This window comes from Drosophila santomea, chromosome 2L (genome assembly GCF_016746245.2).
Source record: "Drosophila santomea strain STO CAGO 1482 chromosome 2L, Prin_Dsan_1.1, whole genome shotgun sequence".
NCBI classification, from domain to species: domain Eukaryota; kingdom Metazoa; phylum Arthropoda; class Insecta; order Diptera; family Drosophilidae; genus Drosophila; species Drosophila santomea.
In genome coordinates this window covers 352,783-370,152 of record NC_053016.2, presented here as the reverse complement: position 1 = coordinate 370,152, position 17,370 = coordinate 352,783, and the positions used below count along the sequence as shown (strand labels likewise).

The following is a 17,370-nucleotide window of genomic DNA, read 5'->3' as shown; positions in this document are numbered from 1 at the left end:
TCAGGAAACGAATGTCCAGAGGGATGGAGCATGTGTTAACCGGTTTCGGGACGATCGCGAATGCAAATCCAATTAAAATTTCCCAACCGATCGATGGGCGAGGGATGGAGGGCGGATCGCATCCTGCGAATGGCGCTAAGCCGTAAAACGAAGCTGTGCGCTGATTTAAAACACTGCGGGGCGTGCTTATTGATTAAATACAAATTGCATTCATTCATCATCAGCTCTAGGGGCTGCTTGGTATTGGTGTTTTGAGTGTAGATGCTCTGGCTGGCAATTAAATTACGATTTGAGGTAGATGCTCTGCTCGTTTGGCAAATGAAATCCAATTACACAGCCCTCGAAAATAGAGAGACAAAAGAAAAAGTGAAATCTCGTTTGAATCCCATCACATTTCGCGCCAAGGGCTGCCAACCTGCTTTAATGTTCTTGTGGCGTTAGTGCGATTTCTTAGATATACTCATGTCATCGATTCATGTCGATTAACCATCGATAACTTTGTGTAATATTTTGTTTTGTTGTTTACCAATTATTCGTTTATGTTACGCAGTTTGTCCATGGTGAACGATATGCACATAACTAAACTACAGCAGATTCAGTAACATCGATTACTTCTCTGCTGCTTTGAATAAAATTGCAACACTCCCTTGGAGGCGTATTAAATTGATGAATACCAAGGACTGCGCAGAGAACAATAGTGGACTTCAGTGGCAATGCCAGGCACCAGTGACACACGACGACTGGTGGACGCCCAGGACGAGGATGACGAGATTCTGGGCACGGAGGGCAGCTTCGTTCCCGCCTTCCGTCCGCACGACCACCAGGCGGATGAGCGATGCCTCTTGGAGCGCCAGCAGGACGAAGTAGTTTTGGTGTCCAACGAACCCGCCAGTGGACGACTATTCACCTATCTCGTGTTCTACCTGCTGGGCATTGGCACCATGACCCCGTGGAACTTCTTTGTGACTGCGGAAGATGTGAGTGCTACGAGTGGAAATTTCCGCACCCGCATCCTAGTCAATTTAACTGAACTTCGGACATATCAATTCCAAACAGCTGAACAACTGGGCCAAGCGCAATTCTAAGGCGTGCTGCTTATCAGCTTTGTCGTCGTCTTTTTACGACCCACACTTGGACGATAACTCTCTTTCCGATTTTCTTTGTTTTCCGCTGACTCAAGCTTTAACCGCGTCTGCTTCTCTTTCAGTACTGGAAGTACAAGTTCCGAAATGCATCGATTAATAACACAGATCTGGACGAAGAGCTCACCCCGCTGCAGAAGAGTTTCACCTGCGACTTGGCCCTCACGGCCACTATATCCGGAACTACCTTTCTGCTGTTAAACGCCATTTACGGACACCATGTGTCCCTGCGCACCAAGATGTTGGGAACGCTGTGGATGATCCTCATCCTTTTCGGGGTTACAACTGGCTTTGTGGAGGTCAACACGGACACGTGGCAGGAACAGTTCTTCCTAATCACGCTCATCATTGTGGTGCTGCTAAATAGTGGGTACCTTGAACTATTCACTGAGTGCTTCTTTAATATTTATTTGATGCAGTATCTGCGGCTACAATGTCGGGAGCCCTTTACGGAGTCGCAGGACTATTTCCCTCCGAGTTCATCACCGCTGTGGTTAGCGGACAGGCTCTTGGCGGTATCCTCACCGCCCTGGCCTTTATTCTTGTGCTTGCATTCGACACGGGTCCTAACACCACAGCATTCATCTTTTTCATTGTGGGAGGAGTGCTCATCCTGCTCTGCATTGTGTGTTACGTAATCCTGGCTCGACAGCCCTTCTTTCGGTATTATCTCGAAGGTGGGGACAAGTACAAGATCATCCGCGCAGTGCCCTCGCACGACCGGAATGAAAGAGCTGAGGGTTTGCCGCTCGAGCCCATTTTGCGCCAGGTCATGTCGAAGATCTATCTGCATGCCATTTCCCTAGCGCTTCTCTACACCACGACACTGTCTGTTTATCCGGCAGTTACAGTGCTTATGCAGTCTGAGTACGGCCACAGCGAGTGGACAGGTAAACAGAAAACTTGTTCTATTCGGTCGTGAGTTATATATATTACATATTTTTTACAGATGTTTACTATCTGCCCGTCGTCAACTACTTGATATTTAACTGCGGAGATTATTTTGGTCGTCTGTTTGCTGGCTGGCTGGAGCGACCAACAAACCAGAACACTTCGCTACTATTTATTGTAGTGCGCATGGCGTTTGTTCCGTTTTTCCTGTGCTCAAACTCCAGCGAACACAACTTTCTGCCAGTTTTGGTAAAACACGACTATTCTTTCATAGCGATGATGGTGATGTTTGCCTTGTCCAACGGATATTTCACCAACATTCTACTCATAATGGCGCCTAAAAGCGTTAAGCAGCATGAAAAGGAGCTGGCTTCGTCGATAATGGCAGCTGCTTTGAGCTGTGGCATGGCTGTAGGATCACTGCTAAGCCTTGTATTTGTTCAAATGCTTTGATTCAGCCAAGAAAATAAGTCTGTCCATGGTGCCTTTGTAAGTTTCAGAATCTTAAGCTTTATAGTGATAGTTAACTTGTAATTGGGTTTTCTTCCGACTACGTTGGCGGTGTTAATTGTTTTTGTGTAACTCCAAATTTAACTCAATTTACATTTTTTTACCAAGTTTACCATATCGAAATGCCTAGATGTAAGGCTTAAAGTTTTCTTTATATACTAGAAATAAGAAGATTTTAAAAAATTAGAACAATTAATTTTTCTTGTTTAACGTTTATTTTGGGTTTTCTGCGGATCACAACAACAATGTGGATAGATTTTATGGGATTGCTTTGTCATCAATCATTGAATTAACTAATGAACTCCATTTTAGCACTGTTGTTTGTGTATTTTGACCAAAAATCTAGTCGCGAAAATCGAATCACTGATTCATTATTTAATTTGTGATATCAGTTAAAAGTTTTGACCGACAAAGAACATTTGTACGTATTTGGCGGAGTGCTTCCCAAACTGCGAAGGTGTCACTCCGAAAGTATGCAGCAGTGGATCTTATGTGGATACACTGAAATCGAGAATCCACAACTTCTCAAACTGCTAAAGGCGTTGTTCTCATAGGTGTTGCATGAAAAGTTCGGTGGACCTTGTAGTTTTTTGGCCAACTTGTGGAACGTTATTGTTTTTCTATGATCTCAAACAACAAATATCAATCACATTAAAATGGAAACATTACCGAGAAATCTGACTAAATACAGGAACAATTCTTTTGAATATTAGTGTATCATAATTTTTGGGTTCATTTTACTATCCTTAAGAAAACTTTATCTTAGGTTCTTGCTAACATCAAGAGTTTAGATTCGGTAAACATTTTATATGTGCCTTGGCAATATTATTGCAACAATGGGGTTGGGTTCCTCAATATTTATGTAGATTTATGTATAACGCTAGGGTAATTCTAAACATTTATTTAACTAGATTATGTTATAGGCAACAACAAATTCGTTAGTTGCTCTGCTCGAAATATATTCAGCTCCTCCGCAATGGCCTAAATTTTTTCTGTTTTCACTTGTTTATTCATTTTTCCTTCGAAATCTTATGCTGTCCTTCGGTTTTCTGGTGTTTGACACCGATTTTGCTTTTCAATTTAAATTTCATTTTCGTATAAGTTTATGACATTATCGTTAACTTAGTTTAACAAACACACGCAAACAACGAACATCGATTAAAGCCTGTTTTTGTAGTGGGGTTTTGGGGATCTCGGGTTTCGAGTTGGGTGGGGTGGCATGCAAATGATAGTCTGCGGATAACAAAGCAACTACTACATCAAAGGTGGGGATAGCGAAAAACATCGACAGCACACAGATACGGATGCAGATATACAGTCGATCGAGTAATGCTTACATACGTACAACACCAAAACTATTTTATTTTCTGCTGAGTTGCTACAATGTTAATGCTGCTGTATTGGATAAGTTAAGCCAATTGCACAATTACACAGAGATAGACACCGAGTGAGATAGACAATAGACAACCGGAGAAACACACACGTACATACTGTAGCAGCTAGATACCATACTCTGGATATTGCTTGTTTGCTATGTGAATATATCGTATCTTGTGGAACATTCGTTATACGAAATCTACGAAACACGCACATCAAAAATTACAACATCAATCGGGAGTAAGGGGACCAACTGCGAGCGATACAGATTGAGGAAGATTATGAGTCGGTTCTTGAGTAAGAATTATGGGAATTACAACATTTAAGGTGGTTCTGCCGTCCAGTCAAATGTATTTTCAACATTGTTTTGATTACTCTCATAGTGTTCAGTGTTCGTTTAGATTACGTACTCATATGTATGTTGCGGGCTATGTTTGAATTTTGGATTTTGTTACAAGGCAGCTTAGGTTTATTTGAAAATTTTCTTATTTTTTCGATTGATTACCTAAGGAGTGGTGTCTGGTCTACAACATAGGTTAAATACACTCAATAAATTTGCATATTTTATTGTTTGATTGTCTTGAGAAAGTGGTCGCATTCCGGCAGTTTCGGGGTTACCCAAATTGGTATGTTAGACCCCGCAAACTGCAGAATCGCCGTTCGTTTTTGTTATTTTTGGTGTTGTAGGTTGTGTGCGACGCCGTCTGTGCGTGTGTGTGTATGCATTGGACCAAGATTGAATGGGGTAATTGGGTGCAAAGTAAAATAGGAGATGCAAGTGGGAAAAACAATCCGTATAGAATTTTATTGGAGCTTTGTAACGACGAGGTAAACATTAGAATATTGACTAAATCAAGAATAAATAGCAACCAACCGAAAATAAATGACTAATTGTTGGCCTAGACTTGTGCTCCGGCATCCGCTTTAGCATCTGCCTTGTGTGCGCACGAGATTCAATCCACAGTTTGTGTGAGAGCCTTAAACTAATTGTATAAATTATATCGATTAAAACTGATGTAAAGTACACACAACCACAATTAGCATTAGATAAATGGAGCACTCGGTCTCCTTCGTCTAGACAAATAAATTATACTTATTTTCTGCTTCTGTTACATTTGTTTGCTTAATTAGACACTCAGAGTTTCAGCGAAGTTCGAATAGGAAGAAACCGTACGGTTTGACGGGGGTGTGATGGCTCGACCTCCATTAACACCATAGAAATACACCGTCACAGTATACAGATGGAGTACTGTAAAGTACGGATACGTCGACAGTTACACTACAAGTACATCATACATGCAATAGATTTACATCTAGTTTGTTCAGTTAGAAAACGCGTTTTGCTTGGATTCCCCTTAGCAGTGGGATTTACAATGCCTAGGCTCAAGGGTCCTAAGGTCTAATCGAGGTCAGTTCCCATGAAATAGGTGTGGGAGGATAGGGACTACTCCTCCACTACTTATATTCTACGAAGACTTTTCATTTCTATGTTTCTGCTGTAAATACTGAAGACTAACAACTGTTGAACCACAATTAATCCTAGGGATAATTTGGGCGGGGAGAAAAACCTTCACGGGCGTGGCCCATTTACGTCTTCATCTCGGCCGCTGCTGCGATTCTGTTATGCGACCTTGCCGGCGAAATGGCCGAATGACTACCGGCAGCACCCGCGTCCAGATTTAGAGTGAGATTATTGCCTGAGAGGGCTGACGAACCGGAGCCCGAGCAGCCGTGGTGATGCGGTCCATGGAAGAGCACCAAGAAGCCACTGCTGGAAACACAGCTTCGCGATTCGGCCTCCTTGTCGAGAATTTGACGAGCCTGGAAATGTGTGGAAAACAAATCGATTAATATACTGATCGAATTGATCACATGAACTTACCTTGGAGCGGTGTTCTGCCAGGGAATTGCGCACTGAGTCGTGCTGCTTCTGGAGTTCATCTGTTCGCCGGTCGAAGGTCTGCTTCAGCCGCACGCGTTCTGCTACGCCACGTTCCACAACGGAGCTTGCCACCTCGCGTTTCATTCTGCCAGAAAAAGAACGCAAATGATTAGCAAAAGTTGAAGAGGCGAGGAAATACACAAGCCACCTGATCAGTTCATCTCGATCCCGGTGCACGGTGGCCAGATTCTTGACCTCGTTGCGGCGCGCCTCCTGCAGCTGGTGCATCACCTCTCCAGTGACCTTGTCCAGCGATGCCTTCAGCTGCTTTGTTTGACCAGTTTGGGATGTCTTTAGCACCTTCTCGGCAGCACTGTAAATAGCCTCGTGGTACTTCTCCTGCAGCTCCCGGTACTGGGACGTGTACTCCCGGCAGGCACTGCGCAGTCGCGACTCCTGTGTTCTGCCATCCAGGCTGCTGCTCCCGCCGGCTAAGTCCTCGCCGGCGTCCGCGGCTGCGCTCTCCTCGCTGCTATCGCCTAGATCCAGAGGGCAGGCGGGGATCTCTATGCCGGGCTCGCTGTGCGGAGAGAGACAATTACTAATTTCAATGGCGTCATCTGGCAGTGCCACGCCCACTGATTAACGCCCCGCCCAAACACTTACAGACTCTTGTTGCTTAGCCGTTTCACCAGCTTATTCGTGATGGCAAATTTCGGCTTCTTGCCCTCCAGCGGACTGGATTTCTGGCCAGCGATCTTGACCTTTTCCTTGTCATGCTTCTTTCGCAGCGACTCCAGCTTCTTCTCCATCTCGAGACGCTTTTCCTTGACGGACTTGTGATCCAAGATCTTTTCCAGCGGCTCCGCCAACACAAGATCCACATCAAACTGCGAGGACTCCACCTGGCGGATGGAGGTGCTTACGGACTGGTCCAGGGAGTGCTGATGCTGAATTGAGGGCGCCACGATAGAGACGCTATCCTCTCCCCTTCCGCCATCGGTCCGATCCACGGTAACGTCCACACTCATTGCCGCAGCAGCGGAGATACTCGCCCTGTGCTTGGGCGAAGTCGCTAGCGATTCAACCGGACGCAGTTCCTTTTTTTGGCCACCTACTTGGACGAAAACGACTGGAGGATCAGACAGAATCGAGCAGATCGGGTGGGCAGGGGAAAAGGTTTAGAGGTTGTGCAGTTTGTGTGTCCGTCAACCGTTTTGAGTGTGGGAGTATGGGTGGTGGGGGGTAGTGGGTTGTGGGTTGGGTAGTGTTTGTGGTGTTGGTTTAACCAAATCCGAAAATCCAAAAGTACAACCGAAAGTTATATGAAACGTTACCAAAAAGAAAAGTAGAAAGAAAAGTAGGTAAATTAAAATCGCAATTCGAAGTGGGTAAGTGGAGCTACGCTTAACAGCTAGTGCAGTTTACTCACACGACTTGGACAGATCCTCGTCCGCATTGCCCAGCGCTTCGGCCTCGTCGGTCAGAACAGACAGTTGAATATCGCGCTTCTCCAGCTCACTTTGGTATTTAATCGGATTCGCTAGCGCCTCTGCGAAATTGGAGAGATCGTCGGGCACATAATCCTTGACCACCACGCACAGGAAAAGGGATGCCAGGGCTATTGGTTGACCCACTTCGGATCGGAGATTCACATGTCGGTAGCCCGGACAGAGACCGATTACGGGCAAAACGCGGTGACCAATGAGTTTGCCACCTTCCTCATATGCGGCGATTCGAATGCTCGCCAGCTCAGGCAAAACCACCTTCTTAAACACAAACGGCTCCTCGTCGTAAAGTGGATTCATTCCATTGTCCCGGACTGTCTTGGTGCGGAACTTCTTTCTCACAGTGTCCGCTGGCAAGCCGTACATGTCCACTTCCACAAAAGTGTTTGCCCTCTTATCCGTGAGAAACTGACCCGATAAAACCGTGATCGATACTGTGCCAGCTATGATGCCATCCACAGTGCTCTCAGCGAAAGGATCCAGTCTGCGATCTGAGCGGCGCATAAACTCCGGCTTGAGTAGATAACCGGACCGAGCGTTGTACTCGAAGATCCCCAAGTTGAGTTGCATGGCCAGATCGAGGGTTTGGAAGTTGAGTGCCACGAGCTGACATCCGGCATTCCAGAACAACTGCGGCATAAAGTTGGAGCTATCGAAGCGAGTTCCCGCCGGATAGACTCGAGATAACTGGTGCTTGTTGTAGTTCACAAACTCAATCGGTCGCTCCTTCAACAGTGTCGTTGCCTGTTTCTCATCGAACGAAGACATTTCGTAGCAGCGATTCTTTTCTAAAAGATTGAGTGCAGAAAATAAGGCATGAATACTACTAGCAAACAAGAAAGGTTACTTACTTTCCGCATTTTCAAAAGAGCTAAAATGGATGGGCTGAACATAGTTGACCAAGGCTGAAATCTCTGCTCCGGCCTCCGTTTCCTTCTGAGCCTTTTCCGGCGGAGGTTCGTTGCCGCTGGGCAAATTGGGCGTGGTGTTGGGCAGGGATTCATCCTCCGAGGAGCTGTCCGAATCGGAGGATCCAGTGCTGTCTTTGGAGCTTTGGCGGATTTGCTGTCGTGCGAGATAAGAAAGATAAAAAGGTTGTTAGTTATGCCGGTGGTTAATCCTGAGGTCACCAACAGCAGTTACCCGGTTACATATTACGTATACGCAGTGTGGGACCCCATGGTGAAACTATTAAATTGCATGTCATTGCATTGCTGGTCCCAAAAGGGACCACAACGAGCCACATACGAGCAGTGAAGATGGAATATGAGACCCATTATTATACATATGTTGAGCTGTTGTAGCTGCCAGAGATCCTGCTTACACTCCTTATTTTTGTGCACAGTGAAAATATATTGGTTTTCAGTATAGACACTCTTTCATGTTACATATTTTTATACCCGTTACTCGTAGAGTAAAAGGGTATACTAGATTCGTTGAAAAGTATGTAACAGGCAGAAGGAAGCGTTTCCGACCATATAAAGTATATATATTCTTGATCAGGATCAATAGCCGAGTCGATCTGGCCATGTCCGTCTGTCCGTCCGTCTGTCCGTCCGTCCGTCTGTCTGTCCGTATGAACGTCGAGATCTCAGGAACTACAAATACTAGAAAGTTGAGATTAAGCATACAGACTCCAGAGACAAAGAAGCAGCGCAAGTTTGTCGATTCATGTTGCCACGCCCACTCGAACGCCCACAAACCGCCCAAAACTGCCATGCCCACACTTTTGAAATATGTTTTGATATTTTTTCATTTTTGTATTGGTCTTGTAAATTTCTATCGATTTGCAAAAAAAATGTTTGCCACGCCCACTCTAACGCCCTCTGGTTTTGTAAATTTCTATCGTTTTGCCAAAATGTATTTAATCATATGAACTCCGCACCCAGCACCCCGCACCACACACCACGCACACAGCACCCCGCACCGTGCACCACGCACACCGCACCCCGCACACCGCACACAGCACCACGCACCCCACCGCCAACACCACGCACCACGCACCTCACCGCCAACACCGCGCACCCCGGCGCCAACTCCCCGCACCCTGCACCCCGCCACCAACACCACGCACCCCGCACCCCACCGCCAACACCACGCACCCCGCACACCACCAACTCCCCGCACCCTGCACCCCGCCGCCAACACCACGCACCCCGCACCCCACCGCCAACACCACGCACCCCGCACCCCACCGCCAACACCACGCACCCCGCACACCTCCAACTCCCCGCACCCTGCACCCCGCCGCCAACACCACGCACCACACCGCCAACACCCCGCACAACGCACCCCGCACACCGCAACCCGCACCCCACACCCCACCGCAAACACCACGCACACCGCACCCCACACACCACACCACGCACACCGCACCCCGCACACCACACACCGCACCACGCACCCCTCACCACACCGCCAACACCGCGCACCCCGCACCCAACTGCCAACACCCCGCACCACGCACACCGCACACCGCACCCCGTACACCCAGAAATTTCTACACTGACAGTTTTTGGTGCGGTAGCACCCCTCTGAGTAACGGGTATCAGATAGTCGAGAAACTCGACTACAGCGTTCTCTCTTGTTTAGTTTACACCGCACCCCACCGCCAACACCCCGCACCCCGCACCCCACCGCCAACACCCCGCACCCCGCACCCCGCACACCTCACCCCGCACCCCGCACACCACACACCGCACCACGCACCCCTCACCACACAGCCAACACCCCGCACCCCGCACCCCGCACACCACACACCGCACACAGCACCCTGCACACCGCACCCCGCACCCCGCACCACGCACCCCGCACCACGCACCACGCACCCCGCACACCGCACACCGCACCCCGCACACCGCCAACTCCCCGCACCCCGCCGCCAACACCCCACACCCCGCACCCCGCACACACCGCACCCCGCACACCTCACCCCGCACCCCGCACACCGCACACCGCACCCCGCACACCGCACCCTGCACCCCACCTCCAACACCACGCACCCCGCCGCCAACACCAAGCACAACGCACCCCGCACACCGCACACCGCACCCCGCACACCACACACCGCACCCCGCACACCACACCCCGCACCCCGCACACCGCACCCCGCACACCGCACCACGCACCCCACCGCCAACTCCCCGCACCCCGCCGCCAACACCCCACACCCCGCACCCCGCACACACCGCACCCCACACACCACACACCGCACCCCGCACACCACACACCGCACCACGCACCCCGCACACCGAACCCCGCACACCGCACACCGCACACCGAACCCCGCAACCCGCACACCGCACCCCGTACACCCAGAAATTTCCACACTGACAGTTTTTGGTGCGGTAGCACCCCGCTGAGTAACGGGTATCAGATAGTCGAGAAACTCGACTACAGCGTTCTCTCTTGTTTAGTTTACAAATTTACTATGCAAAAGCTAGGACTTTCGACAAGAAGATGGATTTTCTTCAAGAAATGATATAGTCACATTACCAGTCACAAATACTTTTTCTCCGTGTGCAGATAATGCGAAGAAAATTGCACAGATTGTGTTCCCTTCATGGCGAGAAATGGCGAAAAGGGGAAATATTCAATGCATTGCTGGGCATTGCATAAAGTTTACGACATGAGAGCAACTAGCACATGGCGGTCTGCGGTTGCGGCTTAATCCTCCCCTTACCCATTGTCCAGCCGGAACCACGTCACTACGAAATCGATTTATAAAAGCCCCAATCCGGCAGCAAAAGGAAGTGCGCATAATGTGCGCCTGCTCGAGGACCAGGACCCTGGTGAATCCCTAGCGGCTAATGAGAGCGAAAGGCACAGCATATCGCGCTTCCCAAAATGTAAATGTCCACCATGTGAACAACGGAAGCTTGACTTGCACTAGCTGATGCTTCCCATACGGCATTTATTATGCAGTACGGTTATTACTCCACAGCCAACAAAACAGACACAGCAAAAAATCATTAATTATAACACTGCACTATTAGCAGACAGGCAAATGAAATTAAAATGCATAAGGGTGCAACTATTTAGCCAAGTTAGTATGGCTTTGTACTCCGCCCAAATTCCGGGGGATTCCCACGTGGCTCCAGTTTTGATTACTGCCTGCGATACTAATGGCCCGGGTGACTTTTGATTAGTGGCCATATCGTGTCGTTTTCCCTCTGTCCGGACATGGACGGACATGTCCACATCGAGGATCCACAGTGCGCAGTTCGTTGACTGTCAGTGGTCATCAGGCAACCAACCGCATACATTTCCATTGCCAGCCACATCCACTCCATTTCATTCATTTCCATGCACACATTCATTTAGAACTTTTTGTGGAGCACACATGCACTCAGAAAAATTACGAGAACTTGGATTTCTCGAAAGTACGATGTAGTGCGGTGTGTCAATCACTTCGAAGCCCTACATTTTAGCAGTGCATCAGTGGCCTTTTGCCTCTTTCCCGTACTGTCAACATGATTATTGCGTATGCAAACGCCGGACGTGAAGAGAGCAGCCCGGTGACAATCATCATCAGGAAGAACAACGGCCAACAGCCAACAGCCAACAGCAAACAGAAAAACAAATCAGCCGGAGTCAACAGGGGAACCGAAAAGTACTCCTTGCTATCCTTGTCATATCCGTTATCCTTTTATCTGTGTATGCGACGTGGAGTGTGCCATTAAATGCAATTATAGGCATGATAGTGACACGCCCACGAAGACAATAATGGATAGATACGCTGTAGTCTTTGACCTTTCATCACTGTGCCCAATGGCGTGCAACAATACTCGTACTCACTTGCAACGGCGGTGCGTGTCCACTTCCGGTTCCTGTTCCCGTGGCAACGTCCCCGTTGGCGGTGCTCCTGGTCACGCCCCCATCCTCCTGCGCGGCCGTCAGAGCGACTTGTTGCGCCGCCTTGGCATCCACTGAAAAATATACAAAAAACTTGTAAGTGTTTTACAGACAAAAATTGCCACGACAGCTACGCATATTCGCTATAAATTGTAAGACGTACAAGGATGAATGCCATTTAAGGAGCTACATTTAAAGCCAATAAAACCAAAAAAAAATATTTTATTTAATAATTCAAGTGTAAAAATACATTTTCGAACGGCCCTCCCTGACGAACGCAAAAGCCAGGCTTTTAAATTGCAGTTTCGCCCTAATGGAATATAATAAAAATATGTATAAATCAAATTACATAGACCAGAAGGAAGGGAAGGGGAGTCTTCTAAATGGGATGCAATTGCCGCGCTGGGATCCGGGGGATAGAGAGATGACAGCTGGGAGCTGCAGCCGCTTGGCTGGGACGGGGGGAAATAATTTGCATTTATAAATTGGCTTTTTGCAATTCATGAGCTAAATGTCATCCGGCCAATGCCAGGAGGATGTGGCTCCTAAGGGGGCGACGGGCGAAACGGCGACAACTGTGCAGCTGCGCATGCAAATGAGTCCTGCAGGAACTCAAAGCTCGCAAACAGGAAGTGGAAGTGGAAGTGGTCATGCGGCAAATTTATCAACAACATTTTCGTTGCGAAACTTTCAATGGGAGCCACTCGAATGCTCTACGCCAAGTTTTAGTAGGGAGTAGAAGGTGGACGTGTCTCGTCCTGGGAACTAGGAACTAGGAACTGGTAACTTTGACTAAATATTTGGCGTCTAGACTGCAAGCACTCAATTGGTAGGTAGTATTTATAGTGCACTTTATGACACAAACTCAATGTGGCGATGTTATCTATTAAACGCATCTTATTTGAACATGTCAACCATCTGCATCCACTGGGATGTCGAACTGTAAGTAGCCCAGCTTCCTAGCTTTTTAAGTCCCAAGTGCTGTCCGTGTGCCAGATAACTCAAACATCCTGTTCATTAGGCGCCACCCCGCATCCCAACTCCTCGACTGTGCTCAGAATTTGATATTCCCAGCCTGCCGTGCTGGCTGCTGAACTTTTGCAGAGAACACCGAGCAGCTGCTGCGTGTGCGGAACTCATTTGCATTTTTCATAGGCCAAGGGGTTGAATAGAAGTGCGGGGTGGAGGGCAGGAAGGCAGGAAGCCTCGATGCGGAAACATATGTGAGTCAGACTTAAAATCGAGAGAAAGCGAGCGGCAAACCGAACAGAGCTCAGACCACATTAGGCATAAGCCATGTGTTTGCTGCGCAGAGGGAGTTACAGTTTGGTTTAGTGGATGGCTTAGCTTGAATAACACACCTGAGTTCGCTGTAGTCAGTTTGTTGTTGGCTGCCGGCGTGCCCACCTGCGCCGGCTTTTTGTGGTGATGATGGTGATGGTGGTGGTGGTGCTTCTTCTTGTTCTTGATGATGATCTTGCGGCGCAGCATCGCCGGCGGTGGCAAGTCCATGTTCGGTTCCAACGGATGCGAGTCCAGCGGCTTGTCGAGCAGCATATCGCCGAATATTTCGCGACAATAGTTCGCAATTTTCGCCTGTCAAAAGTGGAAAATGCGGAAATTAATGACGTGACATACGTTTGACATTCAAGTATTCTTCAGTGCATTGTATATGCATAGCCTTATTAAGCGATCTTTTAATGACACTTGAAAGGAATATTTATTAATCATACCTTCGATAGAAACTTGTACTACACTCGTATTATTTTGAAGAAATACACTGTCATGTAATTCGAGTAATTCGATGCTCAACATGTGAAGAGCTTTACTGTCATAAGTTTCGTTTTTGGCACGTGGCACGTTTGCTACCTGGCCTTGTTACCTGGCTGTGCTCCCAGTGGGAAATTTAGTTTATATTACTACTTTTAATGGTTAAACTTCTGACTCTGCGCCGGTACCTGGCCTCCTGCTTTTACCTGGCTGCTTTTACCTTTCGGGCCGTAAAAACTTTGCCTTTGTTATTATCCGCTCGTGAGGCTTAAGCAGCCGGCAATTACCGTTCGAGTGCCTTCTGAGATTCGCCAAGTTCCGGGACTCCTGACTCCCTTCATGCTCCTTAAGTAATGTTTTGAGGCTCAAGGAGCCAACCCCTCTCCACCTCTCCCACACATGTGTGCCACCGCCGAGTCACTTGTTTGTCTTTCCCCGAGTGATGGATTAGGCTGATGAGTTAGGACTCGACTCGACTACTGTTGTTTTAGGACAAGTAACTTTGTGGCCTTCTGCGTTCATCAATTTAGCCTGGCCAAAGGAGAGTTTATTGCCCTCTTTTTGCTCTGGTAATATTTTATGTTTTTGCCACTTGGAACTTTTGGTCCTCCTTTGGTATTGGCGATGCAACTTTATGGCAAGGGTTTCCAAAAATAGAGTAATGCATATTCCTAATTCTGCCTTCTTTGCCTACTTGTTGTTTTCAGATATGGAGAACGCAGTTTGTACACATAAGAACGACTGATGGTCCTTCTACTAGATTTTTTGATATACTAAAACAGATACCAATGGTCTTCCCAAGCCTCCACTCGGTGGGTTCTCACCTGTTGCCTAGGGTTGCAGTGATTCTCAAAGCTCAATATCACAGGGTATTCGGATGTTTTAAATGCACTCTCTGCGATGGCCTCCAGCACGTCCTTGGCGAAAATCTCGGGCACAAACGTGTAGCCGTGGACAATGACCGGCTCCTCGGTGCGTCCATTCCAGAAGTCAAGCTCGACGCATCTGCAGTAAAGCGGGAAGACAGAAGAACTCAAGTTGAAAGTGGTAAAAGCAAATGACAATTTCCTACTTTTCAGTTTTATTTTCCCCTTCCCATGAGCATTACGACACCCATAGCCATTTCCCATTTCCCACTTCCCATTTTCCTCTGTAAATCGCACGCAAAGTGCCGAATGCAATGTGACAGTCATACAAGCGGAGAATAAAAGCAAAATAACAACTTCTGCGTCAATAAATTTTGTGATGTGATGCATCGTCATGATCGTTGTCAGTTAAAGGCGAAAAAGAGCAGACTCAAGTGCGAATGTGTTCACATCCCCTTTTGTTTGGATATATAAAGAAGTCCGAGCGAATAGTAAAAAGGATATATTTTAGTTCAGACGTTTCATGCCGTATACCTCTTGTATTTCACAGCCATTAAATTTTGTAACCGAAAATGTTCTAACAAGAAATTAAACTGCACACAGTACACATGCGTTGCGTTAAATGGGGAAAAACGGATTTAATGTTTTACGCTCGGGTTTTATATACGTTTTTAATGATTTTTTTCAGTGAGTGCAATGTTCTGGCGTTGAAAACTGCACCTGATGTTTTAAGTGAATGCCATCGAGAGTTGCTTTTTATGTGTGCGCTTCTCATCCGAAGGCCACCACACACGCCAGCACACACACACTCTGGGATTAAGGTCATGGTCAGCACTCGAGCAACGGCAGCTGACCACATCAATTGCGTCATCTGCATTCCGCCGAGTGACCCGCATACGTATCCGGATGAAGTCCGCACTCCACTCACCTGCATCCCGCCAGGAGGCACTGCCTGTAAATCTCCACGGACGACTTGCCAGTCAGCTGGTGGCCCGTCAAGTAGGTGTTGTGCGAGGAGTTGATGAAGTAGTGCGACATCGGCTGGTCCATGTCATCGCAGAGATCGAGCTTGCTGGGCGCCATGATTGGATTGTCGTCGCCCATTAAGTACCTGTGTGAAGTAGAAATGGGTACACGTCGGGATTACAAAGTCGTCAACATGGAGAAGCTCAAACGTGGCACAAAACTCGCTGAAGTGTTTGAGCAGCTGAGGATGTCGCCAGTTCCTAAGATGTTTGGCTGCTGGCTGTAGCAGCAAAATGCGAGGTTTCACGGCTGCTAAGCCACTCAGGGTAGACAGAACTCCCCTGACAGCCATACCATTTTCCATTTCCCCGAGCGGGAAACAGCGCAACGTCATGTTCATGTTCACTTGCATATGCATATTCACATGCACTCGCACTGGCACTCACACTCGCACTTGCACTAGCACTCAAGAGGACCTTCGAGTGACGCTAACAGCCCCAACAGCTCGCAGTGCGACCGATAAGCTGTCACGCCCAGAAGGGTTGGCCCAAGTGAGTGGATGCAGTGCCTCCACACCCAGTTTGCCACCCAGCAACAAGTCAGCTCACCTCAAAAAGCCATCCAGGCTGAGTTGGCCCTTTTGCGCGTTGAACTTGTTGGGCTCATACTGCTGGATGAGCTCCTTGGCGCGGGCGGGATTCGCGTAGGGATAGAGGATCTCGTTGAGGCGGGGATCACGCTGCGTCTTGTTCAGGAACTCCACCAGTTGGGCGATGGACATGCACTTGCGCTTCGAGTTGCCGACGCTGAGGAAAAGCAGGAAAGAAACACGTTAAAGCTTTACAATGAGTAAAGGAGTTTGGCAACAGCAAAATCAACGCAATATGTACTTTTGAGCATCCAATTGCGAAGTAAATCCTTCTCCAAAAATGATTACTACTCTCAGGTACACTTACATGCTGTCGAAGAGGCGCTCCACCTCCGAGCGCTGCGTGAGATATTTGTACAAATTGTAAAAGTCCTCGAATTGAAATTTGGACACCGGTATGCTATCGACCTTTCCCGACGGCAAACCGGTCACGTCCAGCGCCTTCTCGACACGTTTGCGATCCTCCTTGTTTTGGGCGAAAAGTTTTATGATGCTAAAGTGGTCACGACCAGAATTTGGCCAGCGGCGGAGTGGAGCGGAGCGGAGAGTTGGATGGCCGGTTGGATGGCGGACAATGGCGTGCGGTTGGTGTTGATGAGGTTGTTGTCGTCGTCGTCGTTGTCATCATCATCGTGGGTCGCCAGTGATGCATAAGCCACGTTCCAGGACCAGCAACAGCAGCAGGATGGGGAGCATAAAAAAGGGAAATTGCGAAATAGAAATTGGCGTAAATTTCAATTTTCAGCTCAACGTCGATGGCTACTCTCAACAAATATTTGTCAAGTGCTTCAACGCACAATGCACAAGAGCTAGCAACCCGAACCCGAAAGTCGGCCGGGATCCAGGGATCCAGGACTCAGGACATGGAACGTTGAGGCTAGGGAGTGTAGTAGGTAGTGTAGGGCTTGTGAGTGGGATTGGCATGGGATTGGTATTGGTTTTGGTGAGTGCCTGT

General features: G+C 48.0%; 2 protein-coding genes across 8 annotated transcripts in view; one reads left to right on the top strand and one right to left on the bottom strand.

Moving 5' to 3' along the window:
* Window positions 1-498: 498 nt before the first annotated feature.
* On the top strand, window positions 499-2,739 carry LOC120455451 (equilibrative nucleoside transporter 1). The gene is made up of 4 exons (XM_039641670.2): window positions 499-977; window positions 1,208-1,508; window positions 1,562-2,032; window positions 2,092-2,739. Exons 1-4 carry the CDS (start codon window positions 714-716, stop codon window positions 2,484-2,486), a joined length of 1,431 nt encoding a protein of 476 aa, XP_039497604.1. The 5' UTR covers window positions 499-713; the 3' UTR covers window positions 2,487-2,739.
* A 1,956-nt stretch (window positions 2,740-4,695) lies between these two features.
* Window positions 4,696-17,370, bottom strand: part of LOC120455410 (1-phosphatidylinositol 4,5-bisphosphate phosphodiesterase classes I and II) — a 43,894-nt gene continuing 31,219 nt past the window's right edge. For 3 of the 7 annotated variants that reach the window (XM_039641556.1, XM_039641565.2, XM_039641604.1), the window contains 12 exons: window positions 16,723-16,908; window positions 16,375-16,572; window positions 15,729-15,911; window positions 14,759-14,939; window positions 13,526-13,760; window positions 12,108-12,238; window positions 8,162-8,375; window positions 7,235-8,098; window positions 6,469-6,934; window positions 6,011-6,403; window positions 5,803-5,947; window positions 4,696-5,741 (listed from right to left, as the gene is read on the bottom strand). In XM_039641556.1, the coding sequence (XP_039497490.1) occupies window positions 5,508-5,741; window positions 5,803-5,947; window positions 6,011-6,403; window positions 6,469-6,934; window positions 7,235-8,098; window positions 8,162-8,375; window positions 12,108-12,238; window positions 13,526-13,760; window positions 14,759-14,939; window positions 15,729-15,911; window positions 16,375-16,572; window positions 16,723-16,908 (3,430 nt within the window). In that variant the 3' untranslated portion in view covers window positions 4,696-5,507. Of the gene's footprint in view, window positions 5,742-5,802; window positions 5,948-6,010; window positions 6,404-6,468; window positions 6,935-7,234; window positions 8,099-8,161; window positions 8,376-11,935; window positions 11,963-12,107; window positions 12,239-13,525; window positions 13,761-14,758; window positions 14,940-15,728; window positions 15,912-16,374; window positions 16,573-16,722; window positions 16,909-17,370 lie in introns of those variants that run through there. The other 4 variants (XM_039641583.1, XM_039641573.1, XM_039641595.1 and 1 more) reach the window with 4 other exon arrangements.